Raw genomic sequence first — 11,964 nt, forward strand, 5'->3', positions numbered from 1 at the left:
TTATGATTGGTTGACTGTTGCTCAATCAGGGTGAAGTGAACTAATTCAAGTGAGAATTTCTACGCGAGCTGATTAGCATAAAAAGTGACCCCACAGTTTCTTTTGAAAACGGAGACCGTTTGGCTTTAAAAACGGTGGAATTATTGTGTAATTTGTACAGTAGCCAAGGATCCCCCCCCCCGGGTTTGGGGCTTCCATCCGAGGGCAGGCTTGATAAAATTACGGTTGAAAAATGGGTCCTATTTGCCCGAGAAAGTGGAAGGATGCCACTTGTAAAACGGCTACATGCAGGCCAGGCTTGGGAACTATCACTTTTCGGGAGGTGATATTGTTTTGGTGTGAATATTTAAAAATGTAATCGGCTAGTCTACCCAAAATTGAAAAGAAATGAAATGATGAAGTTTAAGACAATAATTTAATTTTTGGTTAGGAAACCCCAGTGATGTCGGCTTGCATGTTATTTGGCCCTGAACTTTGTTGATTTTATACTGTTTTCAATGGGGCTTGAATTGGTTCAGTGCACCCATCAACGCTCGCGCGCGCGCGTGCGTAAATACATGTAAGCCAACCAATCAAACGATGTCAAAAGAAGGATCGTCACGACGCAACAACCAATGAGAAGTCAGATCTTTGCAAGCCCTGGCCTACCCTCATTCAGTGAGATCCCATCTCCAGTCTATTCCTAGGTAACAACTCGAAGGAAAAGGGAAATTTTTCATCACTTCGAAGTTCCTGTATAGGAGAAAGCTTGAAGTGCGCACAATACACAGAACAAGTCTGAAAACGTAGCTCTGTATTTCACACGAAGTTTACCTTTGGAGCATGCGCATAGGCCTATGGAACGAGTAAAGAATAAGCAGAGATAAGGCATTTTGGTTTCCGGAGCAGGACTACGTGGGTAAGTTTTGTTTTCTTCGTGATTTTTAAAAAGCCGAACCTGAAATTATTAGTAAACAAACCGTATTGCTTATGGACTTGAGTACATGTATAGGCGTATGATGTGTCGCTGAATTTATTCAAGATTTTCAGGTTTAAAGAAGTCCGATCCTAAATAGGCCTTTATGACAAGTGCGTTTGTGATCCATCTAGAAAATCGTTGTAACAAATCAGTGAGCTCTATGTCAAACTTAAACTTCCAAACTAATTACCAACAACTTTATGATTTCACGTGTAAATGTCAACTTTGGGGAGCTGAATGTAATGTTTTCTTGAGTGACTACTTCGAATGAATTTCAATCGAAAAGAATCCGCATATCTTTAAAACCTAGTTCACTCGAGTACAAGGATTTTTTTCTAGTCTGCGTGAGTTACTGAAACAACTGCGTAAAACGTTCATTCTTTGCCGTATAAATATTTCTTCCCCAAATAACAGTTATAGTTCCGTTCTTGTGACTTAATCTTTTGAAGAAAAAAGAAAGAAAAAACATGTCTCGTAAAAAAACTAACATCTAAGACAAACCACTTGCTATTGTTTTCCTATTAAAACGTGAAGGAAAGGGCGTAGGCTTATAGTTTGTAACAAAATACTGTGAACGGGTTATTTATCATTGCGCTTCCTTTTTCAATTTTCCGCCCATGCATTTCCACTTGTATATGACGGTTACTGCATGCATTTTGTGGGGTATTTTTTGCACTGTTGATGGGATTGTAGTTTCGCATTGAAAGGGGGATTTGCATAGAATGTATACAGTGACAATAATTATGGCCTCATTAAAAATTATGAGGTACATGTCTGGGTTTTTTTCACGCATGCAACGATACTTTGTTCTGACGCACCTTTTAGTGTAAACCCGGATGACGGTATTAAATACGCTGACGTCATCAGTGTAGCTTGGTTTTAATCCACGGTTTTAATGTTAGCATTTGGGAAGAGTAAATTGTGTCAGTTGGGGAAAGGGCCAGGCTAGGCAGACCCAACGAGTAGTAGATTTACTGCATCCGATCTACATGACTCATGGCATGCAATACAAACTTCACCGAAATAGTGTCTACAGGACTTCACTTTCTTTTGCAGAAGAATGCTTTAAGAAATTTCCTACAATGGACAGTTAACAATAAATTGATCCCAGAAAGGTAAGGCGAAAGCTCAAGAACAACACAATATGTATACTAGCAGTGGCGAAACTGGAGTACAATATTTTGCAGGGGGAGGGGGCACTTATATGGGGGCGTCATTTCACCCACGTGCAGGGAGGGGGAGGGGAAGGCTTCGAGCGGAAGGGGGGGGGACCTCCAATTCCCCGGCCTCACGTACGCCACTGTCTACTTGAATAAGCCTTGAAGTATTATTTTTGGCGGCACTTTTTTTTTTTTTATAGGTTATACCTTTTAGCTGCAGGAAGTCGATTTGCCGATTTTCAAGATGGTGCTTACCGGTTGCGCCAACTGTATGAAGTACTTGCTCTTCATCTTCAATCTTCTTTTCTTTGTAAGTAAGCCCCCTATTGGTAGCATTTTGAATCATGTATGCTCCGTACATTATACATACACTATAGAGGGCGCCATGTCACTTCACAGCGGGTGCGAAGATAGGCTGGTTCCCGATTAATCCAGTACTGCTTTCTGATGTTTGACGCTGGTCCACGTGCGCCATTACATTTACAGATACTGCAAACCAGGGAATAGTCCTTGGCAGTAATTGATTTTCATCGTCAGAAACGAGTTTACTTTATGGCGAAGTTGAACTGAAGTTTTTACAAGTAATCAAAATTTACATGAACTGCATAGTACTTTTCCAGATTATGGTTGATAAAGTGAGACGTAATGTTTTGAAGTGATTTCAGTACTGCGGTGTCACAGCATGATGAAGGGAGTTCCATCCCAAACTAAATTAGGATAAGTGTGTTGGAACTTGGAGGCTATCTAGATGAATTACACAGCATCACCAAATTATATCTTCAACAATTAATGGAGAATTTATTCAATCATCAGCAGAATCAGAGTACAAAAGATCCCGTATGGTAAAGATCGCTGAAAAAGATCCAGTATGGTAAAGATCCCCAGGTTGGAAAAGATCCCCAGGTGCAGTCTACTGCCTACGGAAAAATAAGACAAGACAACACTACGGTCAAAATACATGGTGAATGTGTACACACAATGGTGGTCAAAGGTCACACACACTCACAACGCGAGTTCATGCGCTGTGCATAGAAGTACAATACGGAAGCTTGAATTGCCTTCCGCGATACCGCGTTACTGCGATAATTTATCACAGAAATCCAGAAATCAAAGATAAATCATTCAACGATACCGCGTTACTGCGATAATTTATCACAGAAATCCAGAAATCAGAGATAATTCCTTCCGCGATACCGCGTTACCGTGATAATTTATCACAGAAATCCAGAAATCAGAGATACCTTTTCCTCGATACCGCGTTACTGTGATAATTTATCACAGAAATCCGGAATTCAAAGATACGTATTCCTCGATACCGCGTTACTGCGATAATTTATCACAGAAATCCGGAATTCAAAGATAATTCCTTCCGCGATACCGCGTTACTGTGATAATTTATCACGGTAACGCGGTATCGCTGAATGATTTATCTCTGAATTCCGGATTTCTGTGATAAATTGTCAGGGTAAGGCCAAAAAAAAAAAAATAAGTCGGTCTCTGGTCAGCGCGCGCGTCGATTTTAATCATGCGCGTCGATCTTTTTTTTCCCAAAATGTTCCGCGGTAGCTCCAACAGCGCCCTCTATTTCCGCACCTTCTCAATTTTTTTTTCACCACAGAGCACCAAGGAATGGGAAATTGCACCAAGGCAAATGATCGAAAGCACCTAGGCAAATTATGGAGGAAACTAATGTACATGAGGACACCAAAAAAGCAAAATAGTACCCACCTTGTCTGTACAATCCAAGCTTGAAGAAAAAGAAAAAGAAAGAAAAAAAAAGAAAAAAAAAGCCGCGTGGCCGCGTCAATTCCGGAACTTTGGTCTGACCAGAGACCGAATATTTTTTTTTTTGGCCTAACGCGGTATCGTTGAATGATTTATCTTTGAATTCTGGATTTCTGTGATAAATTATCACAGTAACGCGGTATCGAGGAAAAGGTTTCTCTGATTTCTGGATTTCTGTGATAAATTATCACAGTAACGCGGTATCGCGGAAGGAATTATCTCTGATTTCTGGATTTCTGTGATAAATTATCGCAGTAACGCGGTATCGTTGAATGATTTATCTTTGATTTCTGGATTTCTGTGATAAATTATCACAGTAACGCGGTATCGAGGAATACATATCTTTGAATTCTGGATTTCTGTGATAAATTATCGCAGTAACGCGGTATCGTTGAATGATTTATCTTTGATTTCTGGATTTCTGTGATAAATTATCACAGTAACGCGGTATCGAGGAATACATATCTTTGAATTCTGGATTTCTGTGATAAATTATCACAGTAACGCGGTATCGAGGAAAAGGTATCTCTGATTTCTGGATTTCTGTGATAAATTATCACAGTAACGCGGTATCGCGGAAGGAATTATCTCTGATTTCTGGATTTCTGTGATAAATTATCACAGTAACGCGGTATCGCGGAAGGAATTATCTCTGATTTCTGGATTTCTGTGATAAATTATCGCAGTAACGCGGTATCGTTGAATGATTTATCTTTGATTTCACGATTTCTGTGATAAATTATCGCAGTAACGCGGTATCGCGGAAGGAATTATCTCTGATTTCCTGATTTCTGCGATAAATTATCGCGGTAACGCGGTATCGCGGAAGGAATTATCTCTGATTTCTGGATTTCTGTGATAAATTATCGCAGTAACGCGGTATCGTTGAATGATTTATCTTTGATTTCACGATTTCTGTGATAAATTATCGCAGTAACGCGGTATCGCGGAAGGAATTATCTCTGATTTCCTGATTTCTGCGATAAATTATCGCGGTAACGCGGTATCGCGGAAGGAATTATCTCTGATTTCTGGATTTCTGTGATAAATTATCGCAGTAACGCGGTATCGTTGAACGATTTATCTTTGATTTCACGATTTCTGTGATAAATTATCGCAGTAACGCGGTATCGCGGAAGGCAATTCAAGCTTCCGTAGTACAACGTGGGTGTGTGTGGGAATATGCACAACTGTAGCTATGACGACGACGCTGCAAAATTGGAAAGTTCGTGAGTGAAAGTGTCACAAAAACGCAAGTTTCCCGCAAAGTTATAATAAAAAGGACACTCACCACAGGTTCTAGAGGCGCCCACCTTCCCTCTCAGCACATGATTATGCTGGCAAACAGCACAGGAAAGGTGAAATCTCACCGAGAAATTCCTGGCTACAAAATAAGCGACTGCCGTCCAAAAGTTGGAAGACAAGCAGTGCCTGTTTTACGTTTCGCGCGCTCCCGATCCCGCACGTGCACGATGCGGACACATCACCAAGTGTCTCTAAAATATTATTGCACCCTCAACAAAATGCTGTTACGGATTAGTTACACCCGTAAATGACATAATATACTCAAAGGAACTTCCACTTACACAAAATTGTCATTCTTATACAATTATAAGAAGAAATGTAGAAGAAAAAATTCTAAAACTATGGACCTACTTGTTTCAAGAGCGAAGGGGCATTGGGTAAACAAGCGCCACATTTGCATAGGTCACATGTAAACAACAACATGGGTCAATCTAAATATAACCTTGTATCCGGGCAGCAGGTACATGGATGGAGGTTACGTGCCCCCACAGTTTTATTTAATGGCTGATACTATCAGAATTGAATTGATTTGAACTTTGAATACAGGTTCCACTCAGCGATTCTCATTCTCATTTTAGCTATTTCATATGGTTTAAACAATAAATACGACAGAAACATTGGCAGTCTTTCAACATTAACTTCACACAAATCATAAAGACTTTTTATTTGAAAATGTATAAGTATTATCTCAGTAGAATAAAATGTTGCATATAGAAATGAACTTTGCGAATTTTGCTTTCCCTTCACTGAGAACTTTTCTTGAAATCTCCGAAAGCAACACATCACGTAAATAAAAAAGAAGAAGACTGTTCAGGAACAAAGGGGTTTCCTATGTGATCATGTTCTCCCATATTTCTGTCCGGTATTCCCCAGCTTTCCGGGGGAACAGTGTTAGCTGCAGGCGCCTATCTCTTCACGCGCGAAGGCCCGTTCGCCACCCTCCTCCCCAGTTTCCCGTTCCTGAATGCGGCGACTGTGACCATGATTGTGGGCGGGGTAATCATGCTCGTATCTTTTCTGGGATGCTGTGGGGCTATTCGCGAGAATGCCTGCATGGTGTTTACAGTAAGTAAGCAACTCACGAATTCCTTCAAGAATTGAAAAATTAAAGCAAATATCTCTCCGATTTGAAAGGGATGAGATGGCTCTGATTTTTGTCTTTTCGCAAAAGGAACACATCTCGTGGTGAAATTCGAAGACTGCACTTTAATAGAAGCTTATTGGATGGGGTTTCTGAACTGATTAGGCTTACACATTGAAAGGGTCGCATGAAAGTGTTAAAATGAAAAATAAACACTTAAGCACCTTTGGAATGTTTGGCTTTTGCGAGCCATACCTTTTAACCATTGCGTTTCTCCTTCCAATCCTTTCATGAGAGCTGCTGATGTCGTATTTCACAAACCAATAACAACGCATATAGTCCTGAGTAATTAGAATAAAAGCCGAGAGCATTAACTGATTAAATGACGCTTCTATCATAATGTGAGGAAAAAAAGTGGCCAGACTTTACACAGAAACCTGATTTGCCTGATATACTTTGCCAGTTTAAAATAGTTTTCTGGGTCAAATTATGACAATATGTTCGGTTTCCAGTTAAAAAATGACACGTAAAATGATCTAGAGAATTAGTGTCACATTGACTCGGGAAAGTGTCATATTGACTCGGGAAAGTGTCATACTGACTCGGGAAAGTGTCATATTGACACTGAAAAGGATAAGCTCATTCGCAGAGCCCGAATTCTGCGTCAAATTTGACTTCTAGACTGTGCTGATTATCACTCTCCTTTTACTCCCCTTTTGAGTATTTTGTCCTGATGTCTGGTATTCTGATCGTTGAGATGATAGCGGGCGGGCTAGGCATCGCTAATAGGAATCAGGTGGCAGCGTTCGTGGAGAAGGACCTAACCCAGAACGGCCTGCCGCTGTACGGTACGGTGGGGCAGCAGGGACTAAGCACGGCATGGGATCGAATGCAAAACTTCGTAAGTCTGGCAATAGCCGATAGAGGGCACCCTTTAGGGGATGTGGGTAGAGGGTTGGGAGCTCGTAGCCAAGAGCGTGGACAATTAAGGATGCAAAATCCCATAGACACCAGTGCTAAATGCCCATACCTAAAAATTCTTTTAACAATGCTCAGAACTCTCAAAGGTATTTAAGCTGCACATAATAATAATGATCAACATGCCATCTTTCATTTTCTTTGGTTGACGATTGACTTTCCGAGAAATTCTTACCCAAAGAAGACTACGACCCCTATTTTTCCCAAAACGGAAAAGTAGCCATCTTGACAAACGACCCCTCCACAACATGGCAAAATAGCGCCACCTTTGAGCCCAATCGCATCACAAAGTGCAATTTTTTTTATTATTAATGAATTACTGTTTAATTAAGAACTATTTTTAAACAAACAACTACAAATCATAAGCATCGGAGAATGCAAACATTTCGAATTCTGTTTTTGCGAAGTAGTCGAAAATGTCTTTTGCAAAAAAATGAATAACTTCAAATGTGATTATCTCGGGATTAACTTTTGCGAAATTCAGTTGAGGTTTTTTTGTCACTTCGTGAGCAATGCGACGAATTATTATGAATATATTTTACCTTCTTGTGTGAAGGGAGTTATTCTTTTCTCGGTTACATAACAAACTCTTGGATTCTTGTTGCCAGTTGTTGTGTTGCGGTGTTACCAATGCGACGGACTGGCAGCAGTTTCATCCGCGATTGTACGGGCGGGGGCAGACGCCTGATTCATGCTGCGTGACGCACATAGGAGGCTGTGGTATTGACCCGCTGGCGGACAAATGGGATAGGGTGAGTACAAAGTGGTGATGGTGGTGATTTATGGCTATTGTGGTGATTGTGATTTAATACTGTGCTTTCGGTGCTTACGGTGATCATGGTGATTGTAGTGACTACGTGATAATGGTAATTGTTGTGATTATGGTGATTGTGATGATTTTGGTGATTATGGTGATTGTGTTGAGAGTACAGGGATGGTGATAATGGTGATTATGGTTAGTGTGTGTTTTTGTGGTGATTAAAGTGATTATGGTGATGTGGTGATTATGGTGATTGTGATGATTATGGTGTTTTTGGTGATAATTGTGATTATGGTGATTGTGGTGATAATGATTCCGATAACTTCCAAGAGTGAAAGCAATATGGTGATAGTGTTGATACTGCACAAGTCATGATGGTGATTAGATTCTGATAACACGTTGATATAGGACCTAAAGATTTCACATTTATCGAAACTGAAGGATATTTTTGTTTTGTGACTTTGCAAGGGTTGTAAGGACGCTTTGGTTGAGGAACTACGGAGGCACATAGGGGCCGTCGGAGGCATTGGAATTGGCGTGGGTGTATTTCAGGTAAATCCATTAAACATCCTTTTTGAGAGTTCAAAACTTTCTTTTAAATTTCTCGGCTACTTTTTTCCTTCTAATTTCTGCTCCTTTAGGTAATTCTCTAATCTTTGCAATAAATCTCTCCTCGTTGATATTTCCCATTCCCGATCGGGCCGTCTTTTCTCAGATTCTTGGCATCGTCTTCGCCTTCATCATGTGGAGGTCCATCCGGAACGAGCACGGATCAACCTACGTGTAAACTGCACCCTCTGTCGGCGGAGGTATAAACAGCGCCAACTGTAAACAGCGCCAACAACTGGTGGCCTGGATGTGAAACGGCGGGAACTCTAAAACAAAAAAAACCCCAAAACAAGAGCCATGTAGAAAGCTGTCTAAGCTTCAGCTTTGAAGACAACTATTTTATCCATTCTTTCAAAAAGAAAAAGTTTTCAAACAGGAAATTTATAAAGGCTTTTCTGTTTTAAAGGCTTTTTAAAAAACATTTCATTGCCTTGTTTTTTTGTGGACAACCATTTTCCTTCTAGATCCTTCAAGTGCAGTAAAGAAAATAATTAGTTTTTCGTATTGTTTGATTTTGTAAAATATGTAGATTATAGTTTAGGTAATTTTTTTAATGACTTTGAAAATAGGCCATATTGTGCAATAAATTGTAAATTAATTAAATTTCAAATGAGAATGTAGATTTTTACCTTTGGGGGAAAGTACAAGACGAACAGGTGTAACCACTCTCACGCGCACACGTGCGCGCGTTGAATGTTCATTCGACCAATAAGGTGCTTGCAATTTACCAAAATACGCACACAAATGAAACGCGTGCGACGTGTACGCAAGCGTATTTTCCTCAGGACTTTTAGTGTGGTCGATGGTTTTCTCCAATTTTGTTTGAACAGTAATTTATGAGACATCTTGGCGGTAGTGTTGTTGTATAATAGGCTTACGAAATCAATAATGCTCATCTGGTGCTAATTAAATCGGTGGTAATAATTAGGTTGTGTCAAATGCTAAATCAACACTGTTTAATTTTCTATCAATAAAGCACTTTTGAAAGCATTGTCACGCGACCAAACGCTGTTTCAAACCCAAATTTCTGCGTACGCGAGAAAGTGTTTTGATTTATCGTAAAGTTCATTTATACTTTCAATTCCCTCACTAGGAGCGTTTATCGATTAAGGTTAAATAATTAGGTCTGTTTACTGAGGCAGACTGCATGTTTTGTTAACCTGTTCGTTTGGGTGATATATATATATATTTTTTTTCTCTGGATGTAATAAAGAAAATAGTAGTCACAAGACCGAACTACCAATTTGATATTTTGTTAAAGGGCCCATGACATGCATATTTCTGAGGAGCACATTGTGTGCAACTTTCTACTCCTCTTACACAATTTGACATCCCTTTTGGGTTAATTTTAGTCAAAAGTGCACTTCTTTAAACATTAAGAAATTCATTGCTTTTCCTGACAACAGTGGGCGCTGTAGCTGTGATGTCATCTCAGGAAAACACTGTTCGGTTCTGGGATTTTCTGTTCCAATTGTGAACCCAATAATTGGCTTACTAAAAACATTTTTGAGAAAAAATGCTGATGGTCTTACTGCCAAGTATTGGCACAACAACGACTCACCAAAGAAAAGAAAATTTACGACAACATAATTATCCAAAAATTCTGGTAACTTTTGGTGCTGAAATAGCTGTTACCTTGAGGATTTCTGCCATGACATCACACTTTTGATCATGTAAAATATGTAAATTCGCATTATAAAAACCAAAGAAAAAGTCATCAAAATACCCTTGAAAATGGCAAAATGAAAATTGAAATAAGGTTAAATAGGGCACAAATGTGTCTCTTCAAGGACTGCATTAATAATGCATTGCATGGGCCCAAGTTACAACAGTTCCACTAATGGCCACACTTGTCTTTTGTCCTCTAAAACGAGAGAAATATACATGTAACCCAAGTGAAATTGTGTAACCTTTTTAAGGAGAAAATTTCACAATGCGCACGACAATCACAGGCCTATATTCCTTGTGGTTTTTAAATTACATTTTCAAGAGGACTGTTTAAAAATGGAATTTTAAAAAGATGTAAGCACGATACACTGGAACAATAACTTATAAACGCTGAACCATAACGCGTCCTGTTATCTTTTACATCTAAATTCTTCCCGAGCTGAAGCGCTGGCGCGTTAATAACCCCCAAGCCGCCCGCTGAGAATTGAATATTAAATGTTTTTAATATTTCCCCATCTGCGTCTGATAACGTGTCCTTGCTCGCTTGGTATGAGTGCAAATTTCTTTGTCCTAGCTAAGGGGTCTTGTAGACAAAATGGCGACATGTTCCCAGCGTGGGGGCGGTGTAATTTTGTCGCCATCAGAGGGAGGCCATGTCATTTTCTAGCTGTATCGATTTTGATTGATTTTGCAATTTTGCATTTTGTCAGTCACGTTTTAATATCCTAATTTTTGATTGCGCTCAGTAACTTCAGTTCTATCTTTGAAGGGTGTTTTTCTTTTTTATTAGCTTTTACTTGGTGACTTTTGTTTTATTTGGTTAAATTTTTTCATGTTTTAAGCACAGATTCAAGTTTTTAACCACAGCTTGTTTGTTTACTTATTGATTTGATATTAAATTGTTATTTGCTGTTAGTACGTGTTCATAACATTTCCCTCAACAATTTCCCTCTTGATATTTTGTGCAACACTTATACATCTTCATTCTTATCTGGGGGGGGGGGGGGGAACAAAGGACTAATCAGTGGCCAAAATTATTGCTATTTCTCAACTGTACCCGTTGGCCACGATACATTAAAATCCATTTTCTGATGTGTTAATGGTGGCACCTTACTATACTGCACTATAGTCACTGTGACAGTGATTCATTTTGAGGAAAGTAGTTTCACACACCATAATTATATTAAATTGATCGCGCAGGCTTGTGCACTTCGTGGACACCTCATACAATCACAGACAGCCTTGGTTTTCTCACATCCAGAAGATGTTTTTCATTAGCCAAGTCACCGACTCTCAACCACCAATTCAAGAACGGAAAACTCCCGCGCAATCAAACTCCATTTTAGCTTTGATCGTCTGCTCACATACACACGCACGCGCGGTTACCGCAAATAAAAACGCGGGAGTAGCCATGGCGATGATGGAAGTTATTGCCTCATAAGGCACACTGCGTAATCAGGGAGCAAAAGCACGGAAGACCGGTGGGGTATCTCGTGAGCGTCACCTCGGGGAAAAGCAGCCCGGCAGACACAAATTGGAAGTCAATAACCGCGGGAAAATAACAACTTGATTCATTTTGTTTCTGCAACGATTGACGCGTTGTGGCAGCGAAGACAGACCGGAAAATGTCTCCGGTAATGATGTTGTAGAGTTGCTCCGT

The 11,964-nt window shown here is 39.8% G+C and overlaps 1 protein-coding gene across 1 annotated transcript; it reads left to right on the forward strand.

Annotated features, from left to right (window-relative positions):
• Positions 1-694: 694 nt before the first annotated feature.
• LOC119742417 (tetraspanin-4-like) lies at positions 695-8,918 on the forward strand. Its single transcript, XM_038218335.1, has 7 exons — positions 695-898; positions 2,319-2,428; positions 6,082-6,273; positions 7,011-7,190; positions 7,876-8,019; positions 8,496-8,579; positions 8,743-8,918. The coding sequence occupies exons 2-7, from the start codon at positions 2,363-2,365 to the stop codon at positions 8,812-8,814; spliced, it is 738 nt and encodes a 245-aa protein (XP_038074263.1). The 5' UTR covers positions 695-898; positions 2,319-2,362; the 3' UTR covers positions 8,815-8,918.
• The last annotated feature ends 3,046 nt before the right edge of the window (positions 8,919-11,964 follow it).

This window comes from Patiria miniata, unplaced genomic scaffold, assembly GCF_015706575.1.
Source record: "Patiria miniata isolate m_02_andy unplaced genomic scaffold, ASM1570657v1 HiC_scaffold_6, whole genome shotgun sequence".
In the NCBI taxonomy this organism is placed as follows: Eukaryota; Metazoa; Echinodermata; class Asteroidea; order Valvatida; family Asterinidae; genus Patiria; species Patiria miniata.